This window comes from Aethalodelphis obliquidens, unplaced genomic scaffold (genome assembly GCF_003676395.1).
Source record: "Aethalodelphis obliquidens isolate GAN/ISIS:26980383/991018 unplaced genomic scaffold, ASM367639v1 scaffold40, whole genome shotgun sequence".
Lineage (NCBI taxonomy): Eukaryota > Metazoa > Chordata > Mammalia > Artiodactyla > Delphinidae > Aethalodelphis > Aethalodelphis obliquidens.
In genome coordinates, this window is record NW_020837984.1 from 10,359,291 (window position 1) to 10,375,585 (window position 16,295).

Consider the following 16,295-nt stretch of genomic DNA (forward strand, 5'->3'; position numbering starts at 1 on the left):
GGGTTTTTTTGTTTTTAACAAATGCTATTGCCCATCTAATATGTGTCAGACATAATAGAAGTTAGGGATAAAACTTCATTAAGACCTGGGGTATTTCATGAATATGGTATTGATTGAGCAAATTGCAGAATTATAGGAGTCCAGTGTAAAATATTATTTATTAATAGATATTTTGCTCATTTTGGCCATTTATTATTCATGAACTGTTAATTCTGTCTCTCTGTGAAACTGAAATATAAATCCTATTATGGCAAGTAATATTCCCGTTTCTGAAATACTCAGTAAGAGCTAAGGCTTCACTGCCCATTGCATTTGGTATTGATGTGACATATTTAGAGAGCATTAATCGCTTTTGCAGAGTTGAACTCATTCAGATTACTTGTGGATTTACTGCTATTTTTTTGTACCAGCTGCTTCTGTTGCGGGGCTACGCCTTCAACCATTCTGCTGATTTTGAAACAGTTCGCATGATTAAAGAAAAATTGTGTTATGTGGGGTATAATATTGAGCAAGAGCAGAAACTGGCCTTAGAAACTACGGTATTAGTTGAATCTTACACAGTAAGTATTTCCAGTGTATAATATATATGTGGTTTTAAAATGGACAACTTTGGCTATTGGTGTATGCTTAAGGAGGTTATCTTGGAATCCAGTATTTTTGGTTTGGGTTGTTATAATATGTATATGTGTGATCTTTAATGTCTTTCTACATTATGATTCTATGATTTAATTATTTTAGGATACCGTATAACATGAAATAAGGCAAAAATCATGTATTGCTTTTCTACTTTAGGATGCAGTTAGATGTGAGATATTATTTTGAGATTCTAGTACCTGGAATAGCATTTTTCAGCATGGGTTTCACATAATGTTATTTCTGTGAGATGTTAATAGGTATTTCACAGAAATTAAAATGGGGGCTAATTTTCAGGTAAGTTTGGGAGAGAGTTGATTTCACTTTATTAAAGGACTTCTCAGAGCCTTTGATATGCTGATTTGTACATGACTGCAGTAATTCCTCAGCATTTCATGGGGCTGGTGTTCTGAGATACTTTGGGAAGTGGTCATCCTATAGGATGGCTTTTATAATTCAGTAGGTGGCAGTCTTCCTGACTTAGTATTTTCTTAATGAGATGTTCAAAACAAATGTTAACTTGAAATTGAAACTGATTAGACTTAGAACCTAGTTATAGTTTACACTAGGGGAGTTGATCCTCCCTGAATTTTTAATGTATTGCTGTCTTTAAGTCTGTCATTCATCTGGGTATAAAGTACTTCCACATTGCATCTTTGATCAATGCATCTGGAGACATTTTTTGGTTGTTACAGCTTTGCAGGAAGGCTGTTAAACATCCTACAATGAACAGGGCATCCCCTGCAACTAAGAATTGTAAGGTCCAATATGTCATTGGTGCTGCTAGGATCTAGTAGTTATTAAAATGAAATTGAGTGATAGGCAATAAAAGCAAGTATTCTTAAACCATTTGATTCATGTAAACTCAACCTATCACAAATATGTACATAATAGTCATTTGAAAAATAATTATAGGGACTTCCCTGGTGGTCTAGCAGTTAAGACTCCGTGCTTCCATGTGGATGGCTAGTGGGAAGCTGCTGCATAGCACAAGGAGATCACCTCGATGCTTTGTGATGACCTAGAGGAGTGGGATAGGGAGGGTGGGAGGGAGGATCAAGAGGGGGAGGGGATATGGGGATATATGTATACATATAGCTGATTCACTTCGTTGTACAGCAGAAACTAATACAACATTGTAAAACAATTATACGCCAATAAAGATATTTTAAAAAAAAAGAAAAAAGGTTACCAGGGGATAAGGTGGGGGAGGGATAAATTGGGAAATTGGGATTGACATATACACACTACTATATATAAAATAGGTAACTAATAAGGACTTAATATATAGCATAGGCTACTCTATTCAGTACTCTGTAATGACCTATATGGTAAGAGAGTCTAAAAAAGAGTAGGTATATGTATATGTATAACTGGTTCACTTTGCTGTACACCTGAAGCTAACACAGCATTGTAAATCAACTGTACTCCAATAAAAATTATTTTTTAAAAAATTGGAAAAAAAAAAAAAAAAAAAGACTGCGCTTCCACTGCAGGGGGCATGGGTTTGATCCCTGGACGGGGAACTAAAGATCGTGTATGCCACATGGTACAGCCAAAAGAAAACAAAAACAAAAATAAATGAATAGGGACTTCCCTGGTGGCACAGCGGTTAAGAATCCACCTGCCAATGCAGGGGACATGGGTTCGAGCCCTGGTCTGGGAAGATCCCACGTGCCGCGGAGCAGCCAAGCCCTTGAGCCACAACTACTGAGCTCGTGCCACAACTACTGAAGCCCGTGCGCCTAGAGCCCGTGCTCTGCAACAAGAGAAGCCACCGCAATGAGAAGCCCGCACACCGCAACAAAGAGTAGCCCCCGCTCGCCGCAGCTAGAGAAAGCCCGCGCACAGCAGTGAAGACGCAACGCAGCCAAAACTAAATAAATCAAAAAAAAGAATAAAAATAATTACAAATTTTTATAAGTTATATTGTTTAATTTTAGAAGATACTGATCCAAATAGTCAATAAGTCAATACTTTGCAACTTAATGATCTCCAGATTTGCTCTGGGGAGTCTTTCCTGAAGCCTTCTTGGCAGTTACCCTAGATTTATAATTTGTCACCTACCTGACTTTGGAAGAAAGTGTCATGAGGCAGAGCATAAGGGAACTAGAAGTGTAAGACATATTTTATTTATTTATTCTCCTTTCTCAGAGAGTTTGAGGTAGGTTACAAAAATACATGCAACAAATAAACAGTGAACTGATGAGTAAATGAAGAGGGTTAAGAGTGGACAACTAACGGAAAGGGTGAGATTTGGTGCAAAGAAATGGGAAGCATACAGTTTTAACAGATCCAAGAGGTAGTTCCTAGGGTAGGTGGCCCCAGGCTGGCCTGCAAATAGAGCTTTGAGAAGAGCCACACCATCAGAGGCTGGAAGGGCCAGGTACAGAGGTTTTGGTAACAGTAGTGTGCCATGTGAAGTTTTTCCATGTATCTTGGGGTGATTTCAAGTTTGGGTTTTAAAGTTTATTTTTTTTAAGGGTAAATTATTTTTTAAAGACATTGATGTGATTTATAAAAAGATAATTTTGGAGTGATTGCTTTGCACATACTTGTAAACAATCATAGCAAACGGGGGTAAATGTCTTAAGGAACTTGCTTCATCATGCTTTGTCATATTGGAAAGTCAGTTTTGGAATCTAAACATAATTATTTTAATTATGTTATTTTAAACAAATATACTGTCAGAAATGTTAATGTAAAACTAATTCTGGTATGTCATACAGAAATGTGTCCAATGCCAGCGTATACAAGCATGCTTGTTACCTAGGTCAATTCAGTGAATTGTGAGGGAGTTTTTGTTTAACATTTCTCATTTAATTAAATATAAACATGATGTAACTTAAGAGTTTTCTGCACAAGGTTATGTTGTAATGGTATCTGACCAGTTGTTTAAATCTCATTTTCTTAAAATTATATTTATTCATTATCATTTAAAATTTAATAGGACCTAGTAAGGAGGATACAACAGAATTGCCCAATAAATAGTCTAGGTCAATATTCTTTAAGTTTTCTTGATCATACAATTTTTAGATTAAATGATTTGACAGAAGTTTCACACATGATATGAAGTGTTTTGATGACAAAATAATAAAGTTTCCCAGAGTAATTATTTGGTGAAAGAAATTACTTAAAAATTTTAATTGAATTTGTCTGTGCTCCATGGTAAAAATATCCATAAACTCACAAATGTGTTAAAATGATAAGCAACACTAACCCCAGCAAAAATCCAGTTGCCATGGGCGATCAGCGCCACCTGTAGTGCTCACCTGCACACACCAGTGGACCATCACACACTCGTGCGTTGGCGAATCCTCCAAGAAATTCCTCCTATTTGGGGCCGTGACATACCATTTTAAAAGCAGAACATAGCATGATAATAAAAACAATTATTTTGATGTATTTAATTTACCTTTTTTATCTTTTTTCAAAAATGTATTTTCAGAGAAATATATTGCTGATAATGATTTTGGTTCTAGAACAGGTGTTTATAAGTACTAACATCTAAAGAGCACTAGGAATTTTTTAAATCTTTTGCTGATACCTGATTGTTCTTGGTTTCTAGCTCCCAGATGGCCGCATTATCAAAGTTGGGGGAGAGAGATTTGAAGCACCAGAAGCTTTGTTTCAGCCTCACTTGATCAATGTTGAGGGAGTAGGTGTTGCTGAATTGCTTTTTAACACAATCCAGGCAGCTGACATCGATACCAGGTACATTAGAAATCGTTGTTTCAAAGTTATTTATCAGAAATAGATGGAATAGGCTTCCCTGGTGGTGCAGTGGTTGAGAGTCCGCCTGCCGATGCAGGGGACACGGGTTCGTGCCCCGGTCCGGGAAGATCCCACATGCCGCGGAGCGCCTGGGCCCGTGAGCCGTGGCCGCTGTGCCTGCGTGTCCGGAGCCTGTTGCTCCGCAACGGGAGAGGCCACGATAGTGAGAGGCCTGCGTACCGCAAAAAAAAGAGAAAAAGATGGAATATAAATAGCTAGAATGACCAAGTTGTCTGTTGTCTCACTCAGGTTTCTGATAGGATGACACGGGTTGTTGAACAGCATATATCATTGTGTCTCAGGTGCCTCTTTAATCTTATTTTGAAATAGTTTAAATGTTGAAAGTTGCAAGAATAGAATAGAGAACTCCTATACACTGTCCAGTTTTCAGTTTTACTGATTTTAACATTCTGCATGTTCGTGTGCTCTCTCTCTCTTCTTTCTTGAGCCATTTGAGTAGGTTGTATGTATAAGTCCTCTTTACTGCTTAATATTCACTTTGTATTTCTTAGGAATGAGGCTATTCTCTTACAGCCACAGCGCATTATTGAGTTCTGGGGATTGATTACTGACATACTTTCATCTACCATCTATTTCAGTTTTGTTCACTGTCCCAATAATGTCCTTTATACAGTTTTTCTTTTCTCCAGTAAAGGATCAAATCTAAGGTCACACACTGTATTTAGTCGTCATGTCTCTTAGTCACCTTTTATCTATTATAGTTCCTCAGTCTTTTATGACATTGATATCTCTGCAGAGTACAATTTGGGTTTGAATGTTTTCTCATGATTAGATTTAGATTGTGCATTTTTGGCTAGAACAGTACTTAAGTGATGTGTCCTTCTCAGGTTATCACATCCAGAGTGATGTCTGTTTGCTCCGAATTGGTGATATTAGTGTTAAACTGTTAATGAAGTTTCCTGTTTTCTCCACTGTGTACGTTTTCTTTTTTTTCCTTTCCTGACTTTTAAGTAATTTGTGGGAAAATACTTTGAGACTGTGTAAATCTCCTGTTCCTCATCAAACTCTGGCCCCCACCCCTTTTGGCGTCTGTTGATGATTCTTGCCTAAATCCATTTTTATTGTGATGGTTGCAGACAGGTGATTTTTTCTCATTCTGTCATTCTGTATTTATTAGTTGGCATTCTAGCATAAAGAAGTCCTTTTCCTTTCTCCCTTGTTTTGTTTGTTGATTATCAGTATGGTCTCATGATTTTATTTGGTGGATTATAATTTATTACTGCCTTATTTCATTTTGGTGCTAAATTGTTCCTGATATCGCCTGTGAGAGCCCCTTCAAGCAAGCTCCTGTGTCCTTTGATGTGCCCTCATCTCTTTTTGAGCACATTCTACTTCATTCTGTTTTGTGGCACAGGATATTCCTGGCTCATCTTTAATTTTGTTTTCTGAATAGGTAGTGAAAACTATACAAAAAAGTATACTCAGAAGTATTACTCTCCCCACCCCTTGTCTTTCACCCTAGTCCTCCTCCCTCTTTTTTATTTTCTTGCACAAAAGGTAGCATACTGTAAATACTCCTTTGCACTTTGCTTTTTTCACTTAATGTATTTGAAACAAGCTTTTTTTTTTAATGTCTAAAACTGCCTTCTTTTTATACGGCAGGTTTTTATTATCCGTTTTATTCACGTGTGTATGTATGTCTATCCCAATCTCCCAATTCATCCCCTGCCCTGCCCCCGCTTTCCCTCCTTGGTGTCCACACGTTTGTTCTCTACATCTGCCACTTCCTAGGGGTTGTCCTTATTCTTTGTTCCAGTTGCATTCTTTTTTCCAGTGTGATAATGCAGTGATAATGCTGCATTTAATAACCTTGTGCACACTGTGTCTTTGTATTGTTGGGCATATATATTCTGAAAAAATGTCTGGGGGGAATAGTTGGGTTGAAGGATAAATGTGTGTGGTTTTGTTATTGCTCAGTTCCCTTCTATGAAAGTTGTACCCTTTCTTTTTCCCACCAGTCATATATGAGGGCACCTGTGTCCCCAACAGCTTGTTCACACAGTTTTTCAGCATTTTACTTTTATGCCAAGTCTAATGAGTGAGAAATGATATCTTAATGTAGTTTTAATTTGCGTTTCTCTTAAGATTGAAGTTGAATATATTTTTCTATGTCTAGGGCCATTTTTATATCTTATCCTGGTGAATTATCTGTTTGTGGCTTTTGCCTGTTCTATGGAATTAAAAAAAAATGTTTTCTCTCAGTTTTTGAAAAAGTTCTTTTTATATTAGCTCTGTGATATCTATTGCAGACAGTTTGTCATTTTTCATTTGTCTCTTATGGTGTTTTTGGCCATACAAAATTTTGTTTTTATTTAGTTATATAAAAAGATTTATAATCTTTTATTGCATCTAGAGTTTGAGTCATAGTTTAGAAAGCTCTCTTTGTACTCAAGTTATTGAGAAATTCACTCAGAAGCATTTTATTAAGCAAGTGTTTGCCTACTTCTTTATTTAACCCTGAATGAAATAACCCCCTAATTTTTGTGGGCTGGCTGGGGAACAGGCTGGTAATGGAAATTAATAAAAATAGCAGTTGGCTTATAAAAAGCTATAAATCTAATGGAAGATGATCAAAAATCTCATCTAGACTTAATAATTATGATAAATTCTTACGGTAGGGATTGGGTAGATGCTTTTGTCCCTTGATTTAATGATCACTAATAGCAAAATTATGTTTCAAAGTGCATTCCTTTTGGTAGTGATTAAAGTTTTGGTGTTCCTAAAGCAATGGAGTGAGGTTCAGTACCCTCTCCACGTTGCTAGCTCTGGAAAGCAGCACAACTCAGATTTTGTTTTGCATGTCCTGTGTGTTGAAAGCATACATGTAAATGCTCATGGGGGGCTTCCCCGGTGGTGCAGTGGTTAAGAATCCGCCTGCCAATGCAGGGGACACGGGTTCGAGCCCTGGTCTGGGAAGATCCACATGCTGTGGAGCAACTAAGTCTGTGCGCCACAACTACTGAGCCTGCACTCTAGAGCCTGTGAGTCACAACTACTGAAACCCGCGTGCCTAGAGCCTGTGCTCAGCAACCAGAGAAGAGCCCGTGCACCGCAACGAAGAGGAGCCCCTGCTCGCCACAACTAGAGAAAGCCCGTGCACAGCAACGAAGACCCAGTGCAGCCAAAAATAAATAAATAAAAATAAATTAATTTTAAAAATAAAATCAAAATAAATGCTCATGGGCATTTACCACATGTAGCTATACCTCAACAACTTAGTTTATGTCACACTCATGTGCATACTTCTGCAATTAAAAACAATACAGAACTTATTCTAGAAGCTAGAATTATAATAGCCTGAGCCTTTGAGAACCTGAAAGTAAGTAAAAACCTGGAAGTGAGTTTGAATGAGGCCAAAATGGATGTGACTTAGCTCCTGAGTTTTACTAGGAGAAGAGTTCCTCAGACCCTCACTTCAGATGATGTTACTTTTACTACATATGCGGTTATTTTAGATTTGATTATCTGGTATCATGACCAACAGCATATTTAAGGAAGAAAGCGAGGACTGCTCTAAGAAGAAGCAAGCACATCAATCTAACCAAAAATAGTAGCTGACGGCCTCAAAGCAAAGGAGCAAAGCAAGAACTGGAATCGTGGTAGAATATGGTTAATTATAGCAAACAACCACATCTAAGTGGCTCGGTGGAAGCACTGTGATAGCACAGTCCAAATACTTCAAGTTTGTAATGTAAACTGGTCATTACTAAAAGACTCAATTACATTTGCAAGAAAATGTTACGTGCTTTAGAAGTATTGTTATCAAAATGCTAATAATTTTATATATAAAGAGGGTTTATTATCTGTTAACAGTAGTAATAGCAAACATTCAGCCTTGTGGTTTACATGTTGAATTTTATTTAATTCTCCCAGCAGCCACCTGAGGCTCATGTAAATAAAAGCAACTCTGAGATACTGTTTTCCTAATCTGAAACCCCTAATGAATACCTATTGTGTTTTTCTAGATCTGAATTCTATAAGCACATTGTGCTTTCTGGAGGGTCTACTATGTACCCTGGGCTGCCATCACGGTTGGAACGAGAGCTTAAACAGCTTTACTTAGAACGAGTGTTGAAGGGAGATGTGGAAAAACTTTCTGTAAGTATCAATCAATAATTCAACTGTTAACATACTTTTAAAACCCTGTAAAATAGTTTGTGACTCTTGACAGCCACCAGAGGGAGCAAGAAGTCTTTCTAAACAAATTTCTAATGCAGTCTAGTGTAGCCTTGAAGAGGTAGGAAGAAGTAAATGGTTCAAGATGAGCTTTGTCTCAGAGCCGTCCTAGTGCCGGGGCACCTCTGTATTCAGTGTATCGAGGCACCTGGGCCCAGGGCCAGATGTTTTGGTTCATCTGTAACAAACAGTCTGGAGCCAGAGGTGCCTGTAAGTATATGGGAAGAACCTGTTGTACTATGGGGAGAGAAAGACCCCTTTGGGTTTGTTTTTTTTTTAACTTGTTTTTTTAATATGTAGTCAGCATTCAGTGCTACTCTTGGACTGTCTCATGTTTCTGACTGAGTTATTTTCTGGCTGTTTCTTGCATATGTCTTATCTCCCCAATCAGATTGTAAACAACACCGTGTCTCCAGTTCTTTTGCATCCCCGTCAACTATCATAGCTCTTGAAACAGACTTTAATTGGTAGTTGTTGGTGTGTAGAGTAGGAAGAAATTTTTAAACTAGTACGTAACAGTTGGTGGTTATTTGGCATTGATTTTTTTTCTACAAACCCTGGACTGTGTGAAGTATACTATACATACTATGCATTCAATTAAGAGTCGTTTAATTCTAAATTAATCTCTGAGGTTCATCTCACCAACTTTGATCAGTTTATATAATGAGATTACATCCTACAGAGGGCTGTATGTATTAGAGACACTATGTCACATCTTTTATTTGTGACTCAAATTGTTGAAATTAAATTGTGTGTGGACTCATACATTAAACAAATTAAAAGACTCAAAAGGAGCCATGTTGTCTAAGTACTTCACTCATTTGTCTGACTTTGAGTATACATATAATTTAAAATCAGTCTCAGATGATTATTTAGCAAATGCTTCTTGAACTCCTCCTAGGTGCCAAACACTTGTCTAGATGGTGGGAGAAACAAAACAGTGGTGAACAAAACCAAAAATCCCCGCGTTTAGTCTGTGAATAATATATCAGTAGTAATAAGCACTATGGAGAAGTCAGGTTAGGGGCTAGAGAGCGGGCAGTGACTGGGGGAGACGGTGTGCTCCTTTGTGTAGTGTGATCAGAGAAGTACTCCCGTGAGATAAGATGTAAGTCTTATTCAGCCACGGGGAAGAGTTTGGCTTTCCTCCTATTGAGGAAGGAGGATCTTGCGCAGAGATGGTAGGATCTGACTTGTTTAAAGGATCATTAAGTCTGGGTGGTGAATAGATTGTTGAGGGAAGGGAGGAGGAAAGGTGAAATCACAAGACAGCTTAGGAGGAGGAAGGAGCTGGGAGAGGTTTATAAGATAGACGAGGAGGTGTGAAGTGGTGTCTTGCAGAGTGCAAGAGAGAAGAGAAATGTCACGGGATTGCCGAGCAGCACTGAGGGGCTCAGCTGAGGTAACGTTTAAAGCTAGATGTTGAGTTTCTCTGACACGTGTTCAGTTGCTTGAAGGCAGGGGCAGAGCAAGAGAGTTGATCACCCGAGTTGGTGTTCTGCCGAGTGAGGGAGAGAAAGACAGAATCACTGAGGATGATGTCAGGACATGGTGGAGAGAGCACGCAGACGTGCCACAGAGCGGGTATGAGGAGGAATAACCTGGGCATCTATAGCTGCCCTGGGCAAAGAGGGGTGGTGGATGGAGTAGTCAGATAGGGTGAGTTTCTGAGTGGCTGTGGAGTTGCATGGAGGAGGGAGAGAACAGTGAACAAGAATTACTGTTACCAACCTCCAGAGTTAGGCAGGTAGTGAGAGAGAGAGAAATAGCAGCCAGTTGAGAAAGCTGCAGGGGCAGTGGTGTCCTCAGGGGCTAGCCAGGTGTCCCCGAGAGCGGCGTTGCCAAACCATAGCCCTGGACCAAACCTGGCTGTTCTATAAAGTTTTTTGGAACACAGCCAGACCCATTCTTTTGTCACATAATATGTTACCTATTGTCACATATTGTCTCTGGCTGCCTTTAGGTGTTGCCATAGAGACCTGCAGAGCCTCAAGTGCTTAGTCTCTGGTCCCTTGCAGAAAAAGTTTGCTGACCCCTGCCAAAGAGTAAAAAAGTAACTAGAACAGTTAGAACAGTAGGTTAGCCTCAGAATTAATAAGTAAACAGATGTTTTTCTATGTCATGTGTTATGACAGATCCTACGGTTCATTTATGTGATGTAAAGACAATGTAGAATGACATAGTTATTTTGAGTCTTTTTGCGGGATTTGTGACTTTGTAAATAAAACTGCTGTTTCATTTTGAGGTTTCTCTTTCAGGTGTTGACTGACCTACAGATGGAGGTCTTTGTTAGACAGTTAATAGTGGCTCCTGCTTGTCTTTAATTTTGGTTACTGTGTTCATTTTTTCCAACATCCTCATAATTTATTTTGACCGTATTAGGCCTTGTTTGTTTTTGAGAACATTTCGTTTGAATTTGAGAGAATAGAAAGTGAGCTTTGCTTATAAGAAAAGAACTTAAAACTTACTCTATTGCATGGGACTACAATCATAGGGGCATGAGACCTTGAAGAAACTATAGCAGTCCGCTTATCCCAACTCTTCATTTGACAGCTGGCCAGGTGATTTGCCCATTAGTGGGAAACCTGTCACAGGGCTCTGGTACTTGGGCTCTTGGTAGGGCGAACATGGAATTCTTTGTTCAAATCAGGCTGCTTTTGAGAGTGACAAGGAGTGTAGTTAACGATGGGGCCACAGGTGTACATTGCGACTGTTCTAAGCACACTGGGATGGATGTGTGATCTCCTGGCTGTGAGTTTTGGGCAAATTACAAAATTTCTCTCTCTAACTGAGATACTTACGTCACAGGACCTCTGTGAGAATTCAACAAGAGAATATAAGAAAAAGTCATTTTCATAAAGCAGAAAGCACCACGCGTGTGACGTTTTATCATCTCTTTCTCCTTTAGAAATTCAAGATCCGCATTGAAGACCCACCCCGCAGAAAGCACATGGTATTCCTGGGTGGCGCAGTTCTAGCGGACATCATGAAGGACAAAGACAACTTCTGGATGACCCGACAGGAATACCAAGAGAAGGGTGTTCGTGTGCTGGAGAAACTTGGGGTGACTGTTCGATAAACTGCGAAGCTGGTTCCCATCACGCCCCTAATGCTTTCTTTTTTCCTTTATTGCCAATCTTTGAACTCATTCAACTCCAGGACATGGATGAGGCCTCTCTGTGCCCTTTGACTGGAAAGGTCAGGTTTTATTCTGGTGTCTTGCAGAAGTTTTGTTAAATTTGTGTTGATGTGGGTAAATCTGACTGCTTAATTCCACCACTTCCCTGCAAACACTAGAGGGCCGGGGTCCTGTCTGCTGCTCTGTTTCTCCTAAGTAGGCATTTAGATCATTCCTGTAGCCTTCCTATTTTCACTTTCCTGTTCTAATGCTGCTAGTTTTTAGTCTTTAGCACACTAGGTGGTATGCCTTTATTAGCATAAGAAAAAACAACTTCCACAGGAGCTTTTATGTGTTATTGGGGTAGGGTGGTGAGGGCTGAGTGGGCGGCTGCTGAACCCTTTGTAGCGTTTCCCCTGTGGTGTGGCGCTTTCTGTGTTACTGCTGCAGCTTTAAGTACCTTAAAGCTTCTGGTATTAACATTTTAGGGAAATGGTTGGCTCAGAACTAAAGCGTTTGGGGTGGGGTTTTGCTTGGAGGAAAGGGGGGGGTTTGATTTTATTTTTTTGATTTTTGAGCTTTTCTGCTCTGGGGTACGTAAGATGAACTTTATTTACAATACTTTGATTTGGCAGGTTTTCTACTTTTGGTCTGCCTGGAACTATTTCCATATGCTGTAAAAAGCAAGTGTAGTGTCCCATTATTATGTGACTTAGGGATTTTTTATTTGTTTTTTAAAATCAACCAGATCAGCTGGGAGTAGACTCCCTAGAATCTACCAATGGAAAAGTAACATTGAAAAAAAGCTTTTGGAAATTCAAATTACAGACAAAAAGTGCTTAAGAGCTGGTATTTTTCTAAGTGCTTCTGTTAATACCAGAAGCATTAAGGTAACCCAGTGCCAAGTACCATTCTTGCAAAATTCTTTTATATAACCAACCAGTGCTTATTTAATAAAAACAAGTAGATACATATAAATAATTACTGGCAGTAGGTTATAATTATTGGGTTAAAAATAACATTGAAATATGGGACTTGTGCCAGTTGGGTAATTTTCACTAGTTTTTTTTTGTTGCTATGTTTTCATTTAAAACCTGGAAGTGGAGTAAAATTTGACTATTTAAAATGTTGGCCAAAAAAAAATCAAGATTTAAATGCATATTTGTACTGAAAAACTAATCATAACTACTAAATCTCAGCCATCTTAAGCTTGAAAGAAGAATTGTTGGTATTTTGTAAATGTTAGCCGATTTACCTGTCAGAAAACCATATTTATGAATCCTGTTGGTATTGCTTGGTATCTGAAAAAATATCAAATAGTACCCAGACTTGAATTCCTTCTAAATTTGAAAAATAAAGTAATAAGAAATTGTATCACTCTAAGTACAAAATGCACATTCTGGAGAAAAATGTTTTTCTTCATTTCAAAACATTCTTTACTAATAACGACTTAGAAAGAAGAAGCGTACTTTTTTGGGTGACTGAAATTGGAGAAATTATTGGCTATAGCATCTGTTTTTTTGTGAAGAAACTTAAAAATCAGTTTATATGAAATGAGCAGCAAAAGAAGGTTAGTTTTAATTATGCAGCTTCTGTTAATATTGTGTATTTTTTGTCTGTTTTACCTCAATTTGAACAAGTAAAAGAAGTTTGCCTGCATGCTGGACATGCTTCAGTACACGTGAATAGCCTATGAATAACGTTTGTTAGATTTTAGGGACGTGGGTATCAGAGTCACTTTGGAATTCTAAAGTGTTCCTAAGTCATGTTCTTATAAATCCCCCCCACCCCAGCCTTTTGAATACTGAGTTGTTAAAGGACACAGATGTAGGACCAGTATCTACTAGTTCATTTCAGGTAAATGGATTGACTTCTGACCTTTGGTCATGATTTTAAAATATGGGGGTAGAAGACAACAAAAAATGGGATAGACTCTTAAATAAAGCAATGAAAGCATTTGTCATTTGTCCCTTGAATGTAGAATTTGGTTTTAATTTTATAATTCTGCTAGCAAACATGACAGTTAAAATGATGTATTAATATATAGAAAGAGTATAGTTTTTAAATTACATTTTATAATTTTCCTATTCCAAGGTGAAATAACGCATTTAGTAATTTGGGGGTGGGGTGGGGAAGTATCATGTTTAATTGGAGTTGTCAGGTATGAGTCCCTCAGAAATTAAATTTTTTTCGGTTTTAAAAGAGATCTGATATATAGCTCTTGAAAACCTTTGTCACTTAAATTTCCAATAATTAAAATTCTTTTCTTTTAAAATTAGAATTGCCAATGCCTTGACCTTTGAGAAGGGTTTCTTAGAAATAGGTCCTGCATTTAAACTTTTTTCTTTAAAATGTGTTATTGGAAAAAAAAATGTGGTATTGGATGTTAACTTTTACACAGTTCTGAGCACTGTCAACAATATTTGGAAAGTATTTTGAGAGATCAATGGAAAGTTAAACATTCTAAATTTAACATGAATACACTTCTTTTTGATTCAGAAAATAAAATCAGATTTTTCAAAGTAAATTTGAATTTTGTCTTTGTTTTTCCTCTTGATAGTATTTCTCTTTGGTTTCATTTTCTTATTTTTATTCATATTTTCGTTTTTGCTAATGCAAGACGTATCGACAACTTTATGCTAGTTGTTAGGCAAAGTTCAGTTCAGTGACATTCTACTATATGACAAAAAATAATTTATTTTTGGTGTGATCTTTATTTCTGATATGATTTTAAATACCTAAGGGGGGGCGGAAAACCCTAGGAATAAAAGCAAATCACAGCTACAGCTCTGTTAGACTTTTTTCCCTCTAGGAGACTGTTTGTCTCCCGGAAGATTTAAGGAGGCTTTGGCAGTGTTAGGAATGCTCGAGAGATCTATATGGAACATGCCTCTTTTCAACAACATTTTACCTCATCTGCAGACTTCTAGGCATATTATTTTTAACAAAGCAACTAAAGACACATGAAAATTTATTAAGCTGACCCAGCCCTTTCTTACTTTTATACTAGCCTTTGAGGATGGGGTCTGGGGAGCAGATGTGAGGATTTTTGTTTTTCTTGCTCCATGAACTTGTGTGCTTCAACCTCATTGCTCCCTTCACGGCCAGAGTCACTCAGGACTTCCTGAGGTTCTCCTCTGGTGTCTTTTATCCAGTCTCTTCCTGGTCACCAGAAGAATGGTGTGATTGCTATGTCCATGTTACAGAGGGGCACTGTATTAGGTGTCATTGTTGAGGGAATGAATGTCTCAGTGCTCTTCATTCTTTTTTTCACCCACAAACCTTGACCACTGTACAACTGAGTGTGGTTATTAACTACTAATTTTAGAACCATCGAAGAGGGTATCCAACGAAAGTGAACCAGAAACTCAAGGATTGATTTTAGCTCAATATTTAACATGCTGTCTAACCTTGGACTAATTGGCCAACTACCCACAGTACCTGGGGGTATTTGTAGGATCACTTTTTTTCCTCCAGCTCAAATTTCTTGAACTATTTAGAAGCTTGAAAATGCTACATCAGAGGTAAGTGGAGGAGGTGGGGGAAGGACCTGGAAAAGCATATTTGCAAGTGTTGAGTGCTTTGTAAAGGCCAAATTACTGACTTTAACCCTGCCATATTGCAGTTACTTTAGCTACAGAGTAAAAATAAAGTTGGGATGTAAATAAGGCAGCTCTTAGTAGTTAGTATTAGCAGGGAATTGGTTCCAGGACACTACCCACGTGTCCCCCGCCAGGATAACAAAATCCAAGGATGCTCAAGTCCTTTATATAAAATGGCATGGTATTTACCTGTAATCTACACACGTCCTCCTGTATTCTGTAAATCATTCCTAGACTACTTATAATAACACAATGTGAAGGCTATGTGTTACCTAGATAGGGCTTCCCTGGTGGCGCAGTGGTTGAGAGTCCGCCTGCCGATGCAGGGGACACGGGTTCGTGCCCCGATCCGGGAAGATCCCACATGCCGTGGAGCGGCTGGGCCCGTGGGCCATGGCCGCTGAGCCTGCGCGTCCGGAGCCTGTGCTCCGCAACGGGAGAGGCCACAACACTGAGAGGCCCGCGTACCACAACAACAACAAAAAAAAAAAAAATTAAAAGAAAGAGAAATTTGGGCCTTAACTGAGGTTCAAATGTTGAAAGTAGTAAGTTGATAATATACATTTGACCCCTTAATTTGAAATCTTCAGTGTACCTCCAAATGTGTGTGTGTGTTCGTATATGTTTTCTTAGATCTATCTACATGTGAAAGTGTTTGGCATTCAATTTAAGAACTATTGAGAAGGAATGTTGGTTTGGAACCTAAAACTATTGACTAGGTACAATTCAAAGGATCTTGATCAGTTAGGGAAGCCATTTTGCTTGTTTTGCTTTACTTAGCAGTTTAGGTAGAATTTAATATGTTAAGTATCCTACAGAAAATTTATGTAGCTAGAGTATAATTATATAATTTTTAAAATACTCAGATCATTGCCTCTCAATGTCTTTGAAGTCAGAATCACATGGAGTGTTTAAAAGCGCAAGTTCCTGGGCCCCACTCTGGACCTCCAAATTTGACCCTTGGGCCTGAG

General features: G+C 38.4%; 1 protein-coding gene across 3 annotated transcripts in view; it reads left to right on the forward strand.

Moving 5' to 3' along the window:
* The window catches only part of ACTR2 (actin related protein 2), a 35,369-nt gene extending 21,120 nt beyond the window's left edge, over window positions 1-14,249 (forward strand). For 2 of the 3 annotated variants that reach the window (XM_027131850.1, XM_027131852.1), the window contains exons 6-9: window positions 411-560; window positions 4,202-4,347; window positions 8,394-8,526; window positions 11,513-14,249. In XM_027131850.1, the coding sequence (XP_026987651.1) occupies window positions 411-560; window positions 4,202-4,347; window positions 8,394-8,526; window positions 11,513-11,683 (600 nt within the window). In that variant the 3' untranslated portion in view covers window positions 11,684-14,249. The remainder of the gene's footprint in view (window positions 1-410; window positions 561-4,201; window positions 4,348-8,393; window positions 8,527-11,512) is intronic. The other variant, XM_027131851.1, reaches the window with a different exon arrangement.
* The last annotated feature ends 2,046 nt before the right edge of the window (window positions 14,250-16,295 follow it).